Genomic DNA, 17,616 nt, shown 5'->3' on the forward strand with positions numbered 1-17,616 from the left:
CCACTCTGAACGCCGTTCACAAGGAAACACAAGGTAGGCCTAGGCTACAAAGTAACAAGAAAATAAAGAAAGAAAGAACCGTATGTTCCTACAAAAACAATTACAAAGTAATAGAGAAGGACACAGCTTCAAACACTAGAACATGTTCAGGTCTTGTTAAAACTAAATCTACCTACATTAAAATGCCACACGTAGTTTTTACATAGGCGAACAGTAAAATAGTATATGGATGTTAAATCTCACACAGTAAATAACGTGAAAGTGGTCGTAATGCTACTCACAAGTAGCTGTATGAGCGCCGGTGATCTTTGTTATGATTGCAGCCACGAGCGTCGCTTATTATTATTTTAAGTCCGGTTTCGAACTTTTCGAACTTGGCTCGGCCAATCAGAAGTCGACAGTGCTAGGCAACACATTAAATCAGTTGCATCCAATCACTGTGTTGAAAACTAACTAAAAGCCACAAAAACAAAGATAATCTTCATCGTCTAAAATAAATGTAGGCGATATTGGTAAATATGGAAAGAACATGAGAAGATATACAGCATGTCGTCCTCACTGGCTCAACAGGCAAAACAGTGACTGTCTAAATATAAACTGAGTAGCCTATATAGTGGCTTGTATTTAGGCAGGATAAATGTATCAGTGTTGCATTAATGCAAACAGAACATAGTGATAAAAAGGTGTTATAAATTATGTTGTGTGTATTACATCTGAGGACAGATGTAAAATAATATAGGCCTATATCTATATATATATATATATATATATATATATATATATATATATATATATATATATAAATGCTTTTATCAATTTTTTTTGTGTGTGGTGTGCTCCCTTGCAGTCTTTTGTTCAGCAGAGGGTGCACGTCTTTCAAGAGAGCAACTGTCTGCTGGACAGTGTAAGAGACTAATGTCAGCACAGGGTCATGGTGCAACAGTCTTTTATTCTTGTAGGGAATCATATGAATACATAGACCAACAGAGGTCAGTGTGTGCATGTTGTGCATGCAGTTGTGTGTCAGATAATAATCACATGTACCAGTATAGCATTTGTGAAAACAAATGGGGCCTTTTTTAATTTAACAGTGTTGGCTGTTTGAGGGATTGGATTTTTAAGTTTAGTGTTAAGGTTAGGCATGTAGTGTGATAGCTAGCCATGGAATGCATTGTGTGTGCATGTGTGTGTGTGTGTGTATGCACGCACATGGGCATGTGTTGTCTATAGCTTTTGTACAAGAAGATTATTAATGCACTCAGCACTGAAATCTCAAGTTTATTAAATCATGCAGAATTTCAGTCTATTCACCTAAATATAGAGGGAACATCAGAGGGGGTATTTATCATAAACATAATGCTTCAACAACAGAAATAACAATCAATTATAAGTTAATTTTGTAATTACTTTAAGATTTGTCAAGTGGTGTGTTTGAAACACAGAGTGAATTTCTTCTTATGGGCTCAGCTGACCTATCTTTTCTCTGCCCTTGATGCATCAGGTGTCTCTTCACTCTTGCAGCCCAGCCAGTATTTCGCAATGGATCGTGGGTAAGGAGGGCTCACAGAGACCACACGTTTTGTCTGCAGATCCACTCTGTAGTATTTATCTGCCGTCATAAAAAGAGAAGAAACATACAAACCAAAAGGTGTTAAAAGAGTAAGTTTAAAGAGGATCTTTTTCTGTTCTGTTGAAACTCAGCCCGCCTTAGGGATAAATATGACTCCATGTATTCATACCTCTCTTGAAAAAATACACATTTTGAACAGGGATGCTTTTGTACTCCTGTGTGGGGCTCTCATCAAAGATTTCGCTGTAGTCAAACCAACTGTCATAACCCCACAAGTCATCAAACATGTGGCGACTCTGCCTTCTTTGCTGTGCACGCTTCTTGCTGGGCCTCCTCCTCCGACTGCTGCGCCTCCTTGCTGGTGGAGGAGAAGTTGGAGTGGGCTTGGGACTGAGGTAGACCCGTCCCACCATGGCAGCATCTACAGTGGGCTTGATGCCCTGCCAGTCCCTACTGGTGAAACGAGGGCCTGTCTGGTGACTACTGACTAAATGAGGAGGAAAAAAATGACAGATGATTAGAAACATACACACATGTAAATACACAAGAAATCACGTAAACATAGCTGAGCCTTACAGGAGCTTCCAAAGAGCTCTGTGAAGAAATCCTCCAATGTCTGATCGCAGAAGAGGTCCGTGTATCGTGTGAACAGCACAGATGGGGAGGACCTGCTCATGCGGACACACTCCTCATGGGAAGGCTGGTATTTAAATTCATACTGGTAATACTTGTCTCCTGAAGAAAGAAACAAACACATGTTGACATGTCAAGTAGGAAAAACACAGGTGTAATTAAATGGATGATGCCTGTATTCCATTTAGCTGTTGCAGTTTTATGGTCCTGCCACGGGTACATCTGCTCCAGTTTGCGTGTCCTCATTTAGTACCTAATACTAAGCTTTCCTCTGTGTAAAATGATAAGACAAGGTAAAGTCCCTTTAGAGCAGAGATATCCATACGTAGCAGATCTTTTACTTAAGTAAAAGTAGCAATACCAGTGTAGAAATACTTAATTACAAGTAAAAGTCCTGCATTCAAACATTTACTTACATAAATATGTATCACAATATACTAAAAGTACCAAAAGTAAAAGTACTCATTATGCAGAATGGCCCAATTCATTATCATATGGATTTTAACTATAGATGCATCAATGTGTATGTTGTACATCACTTAAAGTGCTCATTTTATGCTCATTTTCAGGTTCATAATTATATTTAGAGGTTGTACCAGAATAGGTTTATGTGGTTTAATTTTCAAAAAACACTATATTTAACACAATAAAAGAAAGGGAAAAAGCCAAAAAGCATAATATGAGCACTTTAAATGTTGCAGCTAGTAAAGTTACTTTATATACTGCTAGGGAGCTTCATTTTTAATAATACATTATGATATTACATTATTGTCACCATAATACATCATAATACATATTTGTTGATTATATTGGAGTAGAAGATTTAAGTAGCATAAAATGGAATTAGTTAAATAAAGTACAAGTACCTCAAAAGTACCAAAACTTGAGTAAATATACTTTCACGACTGGGGGGTTGCAACCTTTGTGTCACTGCCCCCAACAGGAAACACAAGATGATTAACAAAATAAGAAGATAATAAAGAAGAAGAAAAAACATTTCTGCTGCACACTTTTTTATTGTTTCTTTCTTTATTATGAAATACTTTATGGGTTTACTTCTTCAGACCTGTAAAAACTATTAAAAAAACTGCTGCCAACCTGTTTTGAAATATGCCAGTTGAGCCAAAAAGATAAGAAACCATTGCTGCATTCATTCATTGATCATGTCATGTAGGATCAAAACCCATCAGTCTTGCAGTCAAACCTTTTAAACACTGAAAAATATGTAACACACCCCTACAAAAATACCTTTGAAAAAGTAGACTTTCTCTTTGCCACGGTGACTTGATGCTGGTAAGGCAAACGAGGCATCAACCTCATCTGGTATGCCATTAAAACCGACTGAAATGTCCCTTGGATAGTCTTCATCTAAGACATCGCCTTCAAACCGCCAGTACTGGTTCCCCTGAAGGAGAAAAAAACCCAAAAGCCCAAAGCAGTGAGGTTTGGTGCTATACCACTGCAATGCTTAGGAGACAATGCTTGTTTATTATAAATATTGCTAAAATAATAAATTTTGAAATGTTATGGTCAGCCCTGCTAGGGTTTGTGAGCGCCATGTATTTCACCTGATTAAGATTTGAGTACTGAAACATTTCACGTTAATGAAATGAATAATCGACAGGGTACAGAATTCTTTGGCTTCTTCACAGTCAAGTGTTCGTATGAACATCTATATTATTGATTATGAATTTGAGTCTCTAATGTACAGAGTAGTCAGATTACACTGGGTATCTTGATATAAACATTATATATAGAATATAAACACTCACTGCTCACAGACTCTAGAGAGGTGGACGTTTCTACCTTAAAGATGTAGGATTTTCCCTGGCAGTTGATGCGTGTGAATGCAGCATCTATGGGTCCAGATATCCCCCACACATCCTGGATGAGTTTTGGGTAACCAGGAAGTATGGACTTGTCATCCAACTCAAAGAAATATTTACCTAGGAGGAAAGGTATAGGCTTTGGATCAGTGTTATATGCCATAAGAGACTCCCTTCAATTTATTTAACCAGGAAAATACACAAAGTATGAAAATGTAAAAATATAAAATACAATGTACAGCCTGCACAGTTTTGTCCAGATTTGTGAAACATACTGTACATACACTTAAAGTAGAGAAACCCTTTCGGAAGTCCAGATTTACCTCTAAATGCATATATGGACCCATTCTTCAGCTGCAGAAAAGCATTAAAAGGTTGGCCGCTACAGGCTGCGGCGTCAGGGTCTACAGGTGTGGTGGTGGGTAGGGTAGAGTCATTGATGGATGCTGAAACTGTGTTGACAGTTGGTGGGAGAGTTGTTGGTGTGCTCTCGGCAACAGTCGTCAGTGCTTCTGTTACTTCATCTGCTTCCTCGAAGGTATCGCCACGAGAAACTGAGGGCAGAACAGAAGTTTTGTCACACGAATTTGGTTAAATAGGAATGGCTAATTTACAAAAGCCAAGAATTGTATTGATTAAAATACAAATAGTTTATTCAGTGAAATGGTAATATTCTACTGTTGTACTGACTTTTTTTAGGGCAGATGGCGTCAAAGTCCCCACAGCAACTTCCATAGTACACACACATGAAGTCACACTGGCATTTCCTCTGCGGGTCGAAGGAGCCACAGCGACCCTCACAGGACTCTGTGGAAATGCAGCTTGTTTGTTTCAGTGTGAAATGATCAATGATATGTATCGATATAGTGCAGACTTGGTCAGACAATTGAGTAACCAGAGGTGGGCGTGGAACTACTCAGATCCTTTTCCCGTTTGACTGATATATTATTATATATTGCATGATTGAATTGTTACTACTGATTCCTAAACGCATACCGTAAGTAGCATTTTGCTGTTGGTCAAGTTGGAGCTAATTTTATCTACTTTACTAAGTATTTTAGTGGTTCCCAACCTAAGGGGTAGGGCCCCTCTAGTGGGTCACAATATCAATCTGAGGGGTCATGAGATGATTAAATGGGGGGAGAGGTTCTGCCACACAAATCTGTTTAGATTTTTTTGGACGTTTCTCAAATCTTTGCTTTCTTTATGTGAAATATTGGATAATTTTACATCCCAAGTAAACACTACTCAAGTAAAGTTACTCATAAAGTACCGTACTTAGTATACTATAATAGTTTAATCGTTCCTTTAGCTTTAAGATTTGTTAAATTAGAAAAGACAATCTGGAAGACTTACCCTCTGCAGCAAAGGTGGTGTCCAGCAGGAGGACAAGGCCCAGCAGAGCCACGGCTGGCTTCATGCTGACTCACAGAAAATATCCAACTTTTAAACAACAAACTAAAACTAAATTTAAAAATAAAAAATGTAGAGTTTTAATTCAGAAGACAACTGTGTGCCTGTTTAGGCCAGTGACCTATAGTCAAAAGAGTTTGAGTGCCCCACTTTGGGGTGCAGCATTGTGTGCAGATGATCAATAGATATTTTTTTAGAAGCTGTTGACCCCCAGGCGTCTGCTTTCCTGATTGGTCAACACTCGGCTGTGATAATCATTAAACTGTGACGGCTGATCCCTGTCCTGTCTGTCCCAGAAACATTACCCTAACATGAACATTATCACTTTAAGGCACATAATACAGCCACTGACTTTCCAGTTATCATCTGGCAAATGTAACATCAGTTTATTATTGTTATATTATTATATATATATATATTATAAGACAGATAATTAGAATAAATCTTGCATTGATGGTCTGTTTAGCTCAAATGGTTTTTAATTGGCGCAGTGGATATGACACAAGCCTTTGAGGTGGGAGATCTGGGTTTGATTCCCACTGCGACACATCAACCAATGTGTCCCTGAGCAAGACACTTAACCCCTAGTTGCTCCAGAGGTGTGCTACCTCTGACATAGATAGCATTTGTAAGTCACTTTGGATAAAAGCGTCAGCTAAATGACATGTATTATTGTAATTAGGAAAATGGTTAAAATGCTAAATTACAAACCAGACTAGAAATAACATCAGTGTGCTATTGTCTCATGAAGTAGATATAGGCCTACAGTATATGCTCTGGTTGAATGAGGTTACAATAATCTGAGCTCAAACATTGTGTAACTAGGGAAGTCTTTTTCCTCTAATTGATCTATGGCGTAAAAAAACAAACACAAAGCCATCCTCCAAATTTAGCCCAGATAACTACAGTGGCATATTATTAAAAAAAGAGAAAGGACAAATGTAGGATATTTTAAAGTACCTGTTCTTTTTTATTTTGGAATACGACCAGATTGTCTGACAGAAGTTAATGATCAGATTCAGGACCATAGAGAGACGTAGAGGCTGAAACCATCATCACCAGGCCAACAAGTGATGTTATTATCACATTATCATTATTATCCTTATCATTCTGTTAAACATTGAAAGACCTCGCTTCTTTTTTTTTTTTTTATAAAAGCAAAATGTCTTGGTCAAAGAGTCATAGGGCCACACAACGTTACTATTTTAGCTTTCCTCTACACTCAAATTGAAGAGGTTCTGGCCCAATAGTACCAGTCCAGCAGTGGATAACCAGTCCAAGTTAAGTTAGTGGTGTTTAAAATTTGAATTTGATTTAGTGAAGTAGCAGAAACTGCTGACAACAGATTATTAGGGCAGCTGGACTTTGCTTTCTCAGTGTTTTGTTATATAAGTTAATGAGAATTGGGTTGCCAAGACATAAACATTTTACAAGATCACTTAAAAGAACACACACGGAAAAGCAGAGAAATGTCTGATGAGTGTTGTATATTTCACAAAGTTGTGGTTCTTATATTATTGCTCTGATTATTATAATTCAGATCTATTTATGTAACAGCAAAGCGTAGGCCTGCCTGTTGCTTTTCTTTTCTTCTGGTGTAGTCTAGATTAATTATGTAACTCTAAGATCAGATGTGAGGCCTGTTTGAAAGACAAGTCCTCCAAACTAGTATACGAACACATCGTCGTTTCCCTCTACGACCCATAGGAGAATTTAATAAATTAGCGCCCCTAGCAGGAGGAAATACGACCCACAGAATTGTTTTCCATCTTCATACCTGCACGTAACGGTCGCAATTTAGTTGGGTTTAGCCAACAAAACTACTCAGTTAAGTTGAAAAAAAGATTGTGGTTTTGGTTTAAATCGTTACCTTTATTATGTTACTTCACTTCCGTGCATACATACCTGGTGTAATTACGCATGTGACGTAGAACATAGTTCCATTTGTTACGCAAAGTTAAAATAACTCACCGATAGCTATCCCATTTTAACACACTTATTTATTCTCAATCAATGCAGTCCCTTCATTAAGAATTACATTTTCTTCATTGTAAGATGTCTAAATCCCTGTAATACTTCGAAAGACAAGTATAGGGTAAAACTATTTGGAGTGAATAGGCAACTATTTACTCAATTAACTCCAGTCACTAAGTTGTGTAAAACAACGTCAACGTTTCTTCTTGTAGCAGACTCTAAGTGGTTACTGTACATGTCCTGACCTTTGGTTACACCTCACAGAGCTGCTCTCCTATTGTTTGGTTATCTTTCTTCTCATCTGTCAGTCACTCCATCATCATCTCTCTGCCAATGATTGAGGTATTACTGGTGTTGAGTTAATGTTTGATATGCCACTAGAGATAAAAAGGGTCTTTTGATGGTCATATTAATCTTATTAACTCAGTGGGTCTACTGTATGTGAGGCACATCTGTGTTTCCTCAGCTTCACTTATGCTTTGCTGTTAGTCCACCTGGACTTAGTGTGTAGGTTTATTCAGTCTTTGCTATTCCGAGCTGTCTGCTCTGAGTTACCTTCTGGATAGTTATTCCCCTTTGGATTGCTTCTTGTCAGTTTTGCCATGAAAATCATAGGTAAGCTGCTGAAGTGGCTTTGGTACCACAGAAACTACATCATCATCGTCGTCACTCCACTTCTGCTTCTTCCGCTGCCACTCATCATCCCTACACCGGTGAGTGTAATTACATTTTTAATTAAGTGGATGGTTTAAATCTGTGTTTGTTTTGACTGAAAGAAAATCACGTGTTTAAAACAAGAGTCTAAAACAAGTAACAGTTGTGGAAGGTTTTAAGATATTTGTTCCTTATCTGTGCTCCTTTTCTTTACTTCTGTCCTTCAATGCACTATACATGTCAGAGAGGTACATCGTGGAAACAAATGTGCTCGCATTATGCTTGGCTAATACTGTTCTGTTTATCAACACCTGGTAAGGATGTGGTTTCACATGCACATCAAATATTTGTCCTGAGGATTTAATATCCAACCTGTTTAATGAACCTGACATCTTGCCTTCCAAACTGTTATTTCATATTGGTACAAATGTTTTGGTGATTTTATAGTTGCAACTAGTAATCTGTTTCTGAAATTTCATAAAAAACATTACTGTGCATGTGTCAGTAGCTCAGTTGGCAAAATCAAGCAAATGCCACACTGGAGACAACGTGTTTTAAGAACAAATAACATTACAATTATTTAAAAGATGCTACAATCATATATTAACACTTCATGGCCATAACACTGACACTTGATCCACAAAATGAAAATGATTTTTAGAATCAGTTTTTCACATTGATGCCCACTTTAAGAGATATACTGTATGATTATAGTGGAAGCCATAAAGGGTTTTCAGTCTCTGAAGAATAACATAAACTAACAGTACAAAAATGCAGACTGTTCTGTATCTGGAGTTTGGCCAATGAATATTAACACTCTTAGGTTTTGTGTGTAAAATACTTAACTATATATAAAGTAAGTCTTCAGGGCCAAATTCCTAACATGATCAGTAGAAACACAGTCACCTTTAAACCCAGTGACCCATGTAATTATGTGTTTAAATGTTGCAACTGGACCACCTCATTCATCAGACCAGTGCCAATATACTGCAGCCGGTTCCACAATACATTGCATGCAAAGTTATGGATGTAGTGAGGCAGCTAATCATTTCCTGGCCCCAGCTATATAGTTATCATACAGACATGAGAGTAGCATCGAGTTTTCATCTTACTCTTAGCAAGAAAGTGAATAAACGTATTTCCCAAACTTTGAATTATTCCTTTCAGGTAAGATAAATACATTTGTGAAAATAATCAATCATTAATTAAAAAAAGAAAGAAAGAAAGATATATTTGATGAAACTGTACAGAAAAGTAGGCCTAGTGTAGTCATATTAGTATAGCCTATTACAGTAGTAAAGTAAGTAAATGGCAGAGCAAAGAGCAAATATGATACATAATACTGTTGCAGTGTGCTGTAATTTCATATAGTTCTTATGAATGTTGCAATAATTAACACTAGACACTTTCAATCAAAGTGCAGAGCTGAGCGTGACAGTGGAAAGTTTTGTGTCGGGTAGTTTAAACAGTCTTTGTAACTTTACTGAGGACCCATAAAGAATTATCTTGTGAGACACGAGGTACAATTTGTATTACGAGTTAGTGTAATTGTTATCTGCATGTGTAAATTCTTATTGCCTTTTAAAGAGAGGAAGCCAGAGAAAAGACAAAGGACAAGAAACACTGTAAAGTGTGTTTCTCTCTCGGCTAATGTGTATCTTTGCTTGTGCCAAACATCTGTATCTGAGCTTATTTCAGATGTAAACTGCTGCTCTAATTATGTAATGTTTGTCACCTCTCATTTGAATTTTGAGAATTTGGGCTAAACACACTTCACTGCCAATTTCTTCTGACCACAGTGTGTGTGAATGTGTGTGTGTGTTTATAGCAAGCCAGATGTGGTTATGCTATCATCCTCATGGCTGTGTACTGGTGTACAGAGTGTATGCCTCTGGCTGTGACTGCCCTACTGCCGGTTATCCTCTTCCCTATGATGGGCATCATGAAGGCTGGAGAGGTAAAGTCCTTATTTAGGCTAAAATGTTTTGCTTTATTATGTGCCAGCTTTAATGTACCTGTACGTTACTGATACCTGTAGGGAAATACTGCTGTCATAAAATCAGAAAAGGGAAGAGAAAACATTGGATCAACTTAAGCTAATTGCAGCTGGACTTGCTGTGTAGTCTTCCTCACTTTTCCCCCTAATTTTATCAATTTTGTCTTTGGAGCCTCCCAAGAGGTCAGGATCTCTGAGTATTGACAATATGCTATTCATGCACTGATATTTTTCTGTACCTTCATCATCATGGGTCATACGTGAAATTAGGCTATTATTGATGTATAGTTCATACATTAGGGTGAGTCATCGCTAATTCATTTTATTAAAGATACCACCATCATGTGGCGTTGCAATATCCAAAACTTCACTCACTTTAACTCAAAGATCAGAATAAAACCTTTCTGAGGTCGTGTGAAGGTTTGATGTGGTCATAAACTGATTATGATATATCAGATGTGCAGACAGAAAGCAAGTAGGCCTACATGCTTGCAGCTATGAAAGCTACAGTATAAACTTTGCAAACGGCTATGGACACCAGGAGAAGGGAACCAAATAAAGTATACACTATAGAATAGGAAATTTGCGTTGTCTTGATTGTGGTGCTGGTCCGACCCTCAGTCTGTTCTTTTTAGGACATATTGTACAGACATTATCAACTGGTTTACTTTTATTGCTCGTAAAACAAATTGCATGATACATTATGAATAGGACAACATGTTCATGGGTTATTACATCAGTTCAAACACTTTTTCTTTTTTTGTTTTGCCCGTGTTTGGATTTTTGATTCTTCTGCTGAAATCAGTGTCTGTGTGATTTGTTTCAGGTCAGTATTGAGTATCTGAAAGACTCTAACATGCTGTTCATTGGAGGCCTGTTGGTGGCCATCGCAGTGGAGAAGTGGAACCTTCATAAACGCATCGCTCTTCGAGTTCTGCTGCTGGTTGGTGTTCGTCCGGCCCTGTAAGAAAGCCTTGTGATACAGCTTGTCTGTGTAAACTACAGCAAACAGAAATATGTGGCCATTGGGTCAACAGCGCCTCCAAGGATCTCTATATTATTGACTTGTTCACGTTTTAGGATAAAATTCCACATCACATTTATTTACAGTGACAATACATTCCAGAAATGTCATTTGATTACACAAATCCTCCATTTGGCAATCTTCATGATATAATGTGTCTCTTCAGGATGATAAAAACATCCATAAAAAAGTAATTTAATCAATGCACTGCAACTTAAGGAAACACGTGCATATAGACCAAACAAAAGCAAACAAAGGCAACAGCTTCATCAATTTAAAATGCTAATTTAGAAAAGAACGCTGCAAAGCGAGAAAATGCACTCCATTTACAGTCTGCGAAAACAGATAGCACAACAGACGTGATCACCACTATATTGTTGATCACTGTCCTCATATTTACTCCCTGTCACTACGCTTTCACACAGGTTAATGATGGGCTTCATGTTCGTCTCGGCCTTCCTGTCCATGTGGATCAGCAACACGGCCACCACAGCCATGATGCTGCCCATCTCCCAGGCTGTGCTGGAGCAGCTGGAGGTCACAGAAGCCCGGGCAGACGAACGAGATTTCCAGGCTGCAGCCGAGGACAACCAGGCGTTTGAGCTCGAGATCAGTCAAACTAAACAGGAAAATAAGGACGAGAAACAGACGGACACCAAGGATCAGCTGGAGGACACAGTGTGTAAGTAAAAATGTCTGCTAGATGGATGACAGTTCTTTCTTTACTTTCAAATAACTCAACTAACTGAATGTCTCCGGCACCAGATGAAAATGAGTGGAGTCCAGAGTCACTGCAGGAGTCCAAGAGAAAAGCGTTGGAGGAGAAGTACGATCTCCTGACCAAAGGGATGAGTCTGAGTGTGTGTTACTCTGCCAGCATCGGAGGCACGGCCACGCTCACCGGCACAACCCCGAACATCATCCTTAAGGGTCAAATGGACAAGTAAGGCATTAAAAAACACAGGGGATATATTATTTCACATATACTACTGTAACCGTTGATTGTCCTAATCTCTCCATCTTTCTTATCTTTTTGTGAAGGCTCTTCCCTGGGAATGGTGATGTGATCAACTTTGCCAGCTGGTTTGGCTTTGCTTTCCCCAACATGGTGCTCATGCTGGTGTTGACCTTCATCTGGCTTCAGTTTATGTTCCTGGGCTTCAAGTAAGACAACTTCAACCTAGTACAGTCAGTATGTTTAAATGTTCATTTAACCCCAAATTCTTTCTATTACATATTTCTTTTATATTTATAAGGATGTGTTCTTCTTAAAGCAGAAACGTAAAAAGTACTAAAAACGTTCCACAGTGAGGTCTGTGGAATATCCTGAGTAATCATCACATTATTTATGGAGCTACACACATTGCACACATTAAATTAACCCCCATTGTATTGAGGGTGGAAGGTACTTTAAAACCTCTCCTATTGCAAATATAGCCTATCTGAAACTATTTGCGTGCTTCAAAATCATTAGGGATAATTTCTGCGTTTTGGCTAAATTGACCCTTTAGAGAGGAAACTGTATTTATACTGGAAAACATAAAAAACCCACCTTACAAAATTCTACAACATTTTGCGAAATGCTTATTTGCTTTCTGGCAGAGCAGTAGATGAGAGGATCCATCCAAAGGGGATGGGGCTTTTCAGTACTTGTCCACATACATTTGGGTATTTGGAGGGCCTACAAACCGACAACCTGTTAAATAAGACATCCCAGCCAGTTTTATCTGGGCTGCCTCAGAAAACATGGGATTTCAACAAGCCATTCAGATGTGTCTCCACTTCCTATGTCACATGCAGACTCATTAGAATATACCTCCCTCCTCCATTTGAGTATCTCCACCCACAGCTTGCAACTACCATTGCAAAGGTGCCCCATATTTTTCTTGCAAGCCTATCAGAGCAGACCGGGCTTTTCGGGTGGGGGAATTAAAGAGACAGGAATTAAAACAGTGCGTTTCAGACAGAGGAAGAATACAGGTATATTCAGATAGACAGTATGAGAAACATAATGTATTTTTGAAAAATGAAAGCATGTAAACATCTTCTAGTAGAAACCGAACATACAAGTATGAACCTGAAAACAAGCATTATATGTCTCCTTTAAATATGAAGCTACAGGCAGCAGCCTAGCTTAGCACAAAGTCTGGAATCAGGGGAAAACCGCTAGCCTGGCTGTCAGATAACAAAATAACAAAATCCACTGTCCTAGCAGCTGGTCCCAGCTAAGAAATAGTCTGACACATGTAAAATGTTATATTCGGACAGAGGCAGACTAGCTATTTCCCATTTTTTTATGAGCTTATTTTCAAATATCAAACTATTCCTTTATACTTATAAATCTTCAAACATTTCTTCCAATTGTTGACCAATCTGTGGTATTTTTGCACTTTGTACTTTTCTCCTCAGCCTGAAGCTGTCATTTGGCTGCGGCGGGAAAAGTGACAGAGATAAGGAGGCGTACATGGTGATGAGGCAGGAGTACAATAAGCTGGGATGCATGAAGTTTGCTGAGTGGGCAGTGCTCACCATCTTTGTCTTGCTGGTAGCCCTGTGGTTCACCAGGGAGCCAGGCTTCATAGACGGCTGGGCAACAGTGCTGTTCAATCAGAAGGGAGAGTGAGTTTTTCGCTTTCTTTACTTTTTTTTTTTTTTGGCATGTCTTTAAACAGTAAGTGTGGTGATATTCTGTATTTTCTTATTGTCAACAAACCACAAGAAAGACAAGAACAAATCAGCTGATACTTGTAACAAGTATTGTCTGTGTTGCCAAATCCTGATATGAATTATTCCTTTGTGTCATACACCTCCATTATAGTCCAAAAACTATTAAAAACATATCAGTGAGACACACCGTTGCACTGGGTGACATGTTCTTTAATTATAATGAACATGGGCACTGTAGTTTGTTTTTGGTCAATCCTACATACACTTTACTGCTGCTATAAATACTCACAAGTGCACCAAATCTGCTGCTGAAAATAGTCCCCAACAAATACCCTATTTACTTTGAGTAAATAGAGTAAATAAAGTTTACTAAAAACTACAGTGCCCCAGCTGTTTCATGAAGTCAATAACCTTTTTTTTTTTTAGATGAAACTAATTGTTTATGACCCTTTAATAGCAACGAATGGGTTTGGAGCTGAGCGCTACAGACAGGCTGGGCATGTCAGAAAGTGTTGAGAGATGGACTAACGCACTGTTGGTTTTGGTCTTTTCATAGGGTTCGTTGATAATATAAAAAATTTAGAATATTGTCAGCTTTATCCTTTAACCCTCTGAGGGTCTAAGGGCATTTACTTGATTTTTACCTATCTTCTTAAATTTACCTTTTTTAAGGTATTTGCATATAACTGATCCCCATGTGTTTCATATCAAAATGTTCAGAGCAAACTCAGCTTTCTGTATAGTGACACCACTTTTTTTCTAGAGCAACGTGTAAAGAGATAATTTGGTGCTAAAGCTGAAACGTTGATGTTGGCTTTTTGAAAGTCCTCAAATCTCTTTTTTTTTGTGTTGTACGAATTGTTTCGGCGCTTGAAGTGAGTTTACCAAAGTCTTAGGTTATATATGATTAAATAGTAAATAAATGTCTGAAATCAAATTTTGCTTTTTGAGTAGGAGTTTTGTCATTTGGTGCGTCTTTCTTCCTCAGAGGGATAAATTCCTCACTTGTCTCTTCCTCCTTTCCTTTTACTCTTTCACTTTGTATCTGTATTTTATTCTGTCCTCTCCTTTTCTCTATAAGTATGCAGAAACTCTTAAACCCTGGTCTTCCTGTTAAATCTTTGGATCTCTTCTCTTCTCTCGTTTTAGTTCCATAGTTCTCACATGTTTGCACTGTGAAACAGAGCAGGAAACATGGCAGCAACACATTCAAACAACAACATGTGGAATAATGTTGTCTTGTGTCCCTCAGCTTTGTGTCAGATGGAACCGTCGCTATCTTAATGTCGATGCTCTTCTTCATCGTCCCCTCTCGGATGCCCACGTGTAGAGGCTATGGTGAAGACGACGCAGGTGAAATGTTAACTCCACTAATCACATTTATGGAAAAAACATCCCTAATAGTACAATGCCTAATGATGTTCTGTGATCTAAATTTCAGCTCATAGGAGCACTGGGTGATGATTACCTAGCGGTTATGTGCTGCTCTTTAAAACTAATTACTGTTTCATGTTCACACTTCATCTGGGTCTTGCAGGTAAGAGGGTGAACACTCTCCCCACTCTACTGAACTGGGACGTAGTCCATGAGCGGATGCCCTGGAACATAATCCTGCTGCTGGGAGGAGGCTTCGCTCTGGCTGCTGGCAGTGAGGTAAACAGCCATGAACACTGTGTTTTCTTTTTATATTGTGCTGAAAGGATTTGTTGACTAATAAAAGAGTGAAAGCTAGTTTTGATAACAAATCACTTGCTTATTTACAGTATGTAGTAAAATGGTTCTGGTTTTAAATTGCGAGGAGTTCCTGCACTTCTGCGTCTCACGTCATTGTAAATTGAATGCTGCTAACATGGCTGATATTCAGACTCCTTTCACAAAAGATCAATATTTCTGCTTGAAACATTTGTTTACAGGTGTCAGGTCTGTCCAAGTGGCTCGGAGAGAGCTTGGCACCTCTGGAGAAAATTCCCCCTTTCGCAATCGCCATACTGCTCAGCCTGCTGGTGGCAACGTTCACCGAGTGCTCCAGCAACACAGCCACCACCACCCTGTTCCTGCCAATCCTGGCCTCAATGGTACACAGATGTCCACATGCACACACAGGCATTAGCACGCACACACACACACACACACACACACACACACACACACACACACACACACACACACACACACACAGCTCCATGTATTTAACTGTGCTGTGTTTCCTATAGGCCAGAGCTATTAAGATACATCCACTGTACGTGATGATTCCCTGCACCGTCGCTGCCTCTCTGGCCTTCATGCTGCCTGTGGCCACACCACCCAACGCCATCGCCTTCTCTTTTGGAAAACTCAAAGTCATCGACATGGTGAGATTCATTCATCTGTTTCAAGAATCATTCATGTGAGCTAGGTTTAGAGGATCTAATTAGAGAAATATTGATGCAGGACAGGTGACTAAACCTTTTTTAAGAGTGAGTTTAAGTGAGTTTTTTAAGACTTTTAAAGACCTGTATATACCCTGGTTTTTGACCTTCACTCACACTGTATACTGATCACAATGTCACTGTCTGTTCCTTCAGGTGAAAGCCGGCTTCATGCTGAACATCATTGGGATTTTGACTGTTAATTTAGGCATCAACACCTGGGGATACACCATGTTTGACATGGGCAACTTACCTCATTGGTTCAACATTACCGCCAACGCTACACATAGCAATCCTTGAGTGAGGGAGGGCAGAAAGAGAGATTGAGAAAGTGAATGACACAGAATTGTTTAGTTTTTTTAAAGTCCACCTTCAATGTTTCTCTATAAAAAAGCCTAAACTATTCATGACTAAATAAGCAACACAGTTTTAAAAAAAAAAGCTTAAAGGGCGGCCTCTAGCTCACCCAGTAAGAGCATTCGCCCCATGTTGGCTGAGTCCTGCAGCGGCGCAGGTTCAAATCTGACCTGCTGCCCTTTGCTGCGTATCATCCCCCTTTCCTGTCTATCCACTGTTGCTACTTAATAAAGGGAAAAGCCCCAAAAAATAATCTTAAAAAAAAAAAGTTAAGGGGAGTTAAGAACAAAGTTTCACTTAGCAGTGGTGCACCATACAAACCTGTATGACTATAAAACCTTGGAAGACCTGAGGAAAAAAACAGTGATTGATTTACAACCAAAACTGTGATAAACTTAAAGCGCTATCAGACTATGAGCTCCTTTATTAGACAGACTGTCTGTTATTGTTCTTGTCCTTGTGTCATTCCAGTGACAAAAAAAGAAGTGTTCATTAGATAAAAACTGAGGTAATTTCCTTGTACACATTTCCCTGAATGTGACGGCATGTTATTGATCTATTTATCACTCACAAATGATGCAAAGATGAAGTACACAACAGTGTGATGTTTACAGACAATATGTAAATGAGCTGAAATTGAATTAATTGTATCAGTTGATTTAACTTATTACTATGGTCCTTTTGTTGGACCTAAAGTCTTTGTTCTTTTGTTGTATCTTTTATTTTGTATCAGCGTTTTTGTCGCACTGTTTTTTACTACGAACAAGCAATTTAATTTACATTTGTTAACTTTTGGTGATTATTTGTAATTTTTAATCTTACATTTGAAATATGCTCTCTAGATGAAAACAGACAAAAGCAACTAAAGGAATATTTTGACATTTTGGGAAATACGCTATTTGTTTTCTTGCAGAGAGAAGATTGATACCACTCTTAGTTGTGGTAAATGTGAAACTACAGCCACAGCTGGTTAGCGTAGCTTTGTCAGAAGGTTAAAACTCATTAACATTTTATGTTGTTTGTTTTATCCGTACAAAAACAGAGGTGAAAACCCAAATTTGCCGTTTTACATTTAGTTTTTGTACAGAATAAAC

The 17,616-nt window shown here is 38.5% G+C and overlaps 2 protein-coding genes across 2 annotated transcripts; one reads left to right on the forward strand and one right to left on the reverse strand.

Moving 5' to 3' along the window:
* Nucleotides 1-1,277: 1,277 nt before the first annotated feature.
* vtnb (vitronectin b) lies at nt 1,278-5,449 on the reverse strand. Its single transcript, XM_078266709.1, has 8 exons — nt 5,386-5,449; nt 4,720-4,836; nt 4,353-4,583; nt 4,010-4,149; nt 3,452-3,608; nt 2,147-2,305; nt 1,740-2,057; nt 1,278-1,609 (listed from the first exon to the last, which is right to left on the reverse strand). Exons 1-8 carry the CDS (start codon nt 5,447-5,449, stop codon nt 1,473-1,475), a joined length of 1,323 nt encoding a protein of 440 aa, XP_078122835.1. The 3' UTR covers nt 1,278-1,472.
* A 2,569-nt stretch (nt 5,450-8,018) lies between these two features.
* Nucleotides 8,019-16,465, forward strand: slc13a2 (solute carrier family 13 member 2). Its single transcript, XM_078266710.1, has 12 exons — nt 8,019-8,129; nt 9,899-10,027; nt 10,893-11,029; nt 11,516-11,772; nt 11,856-12,033; nt 12,132-12,254; nt 13,500-13,709; nt 15,010-15,110; nt 15,295-15,410; nt 15,671-15,832; nt 15,971-16,108; nt 16,322-16,465. Exons 1-12 carry the CDS (start codon nt 8,019-8,021, stop codon nt 16,463-16,465), a joined length of 1,806 nt encoding a protein of 601 aa, XP_078122836.1.
* The last annotated feature ends 1,151 nt before the right edge of the window (nt 16,466-17,616 follow it).

The sequence above is a fragment of the Sander vitreus genome, chromosome 13, assembly GCF_031162955.1.
Source record: "Sander vitreus isolate 19-12246 chromosome 13, sanVit1, whole genome shotgun sequence".
NCBI classification, from domain to species: domain Eukaryota; kingdom Metazoa; phylum Chordata; class Actinopteri; order Perciformes; family Percidae; genus Sander; species Sander vitreus.

Coding starts and splice junctions, on each gene's coding strand:
- slc13a2 (XM_078266710.1), top strand. CDS start 8,019: ATGAAAATCATAGGTAAGCTGCTGAAGTGGCTTTGGTACCACAGAAAC. Junction 12,034..12,131: donor CTTAAGGGTCAAATGGACAA/GTAAGGCATTAA, acceptor CTTTTTGTGAAG/GCTCTTCCCTGGGAATGGTG. Junction 15,833..15,970: donor TGCCAATCCTGGCCTCAATG/GTACACAGATGT, acceptor TGTTTCCTATAG/GCCAGAGCTATTAAGATACA.
- vtnb (XM_078266709.1), bottom strand. CDS start 5,449: ATGAAGCCAGCCGTGGCTCTGCTGGGCCTTGTCCTCCTGCTGGACACC. Junction 4,150..4,352: donor GTCCATATATGCATTTAGAG/GTAAATCTGGAC, acceptor CTTTCCTCCTAG/GTAAATATTTCTTTGAGTTG. Junction 1,610..1,739: donor TGTGTATTTTTTCAAGAGAG/GTATGAATACAT, acceptor TTATGACGGCAG/ATAAATACTACAGAGTGGAT.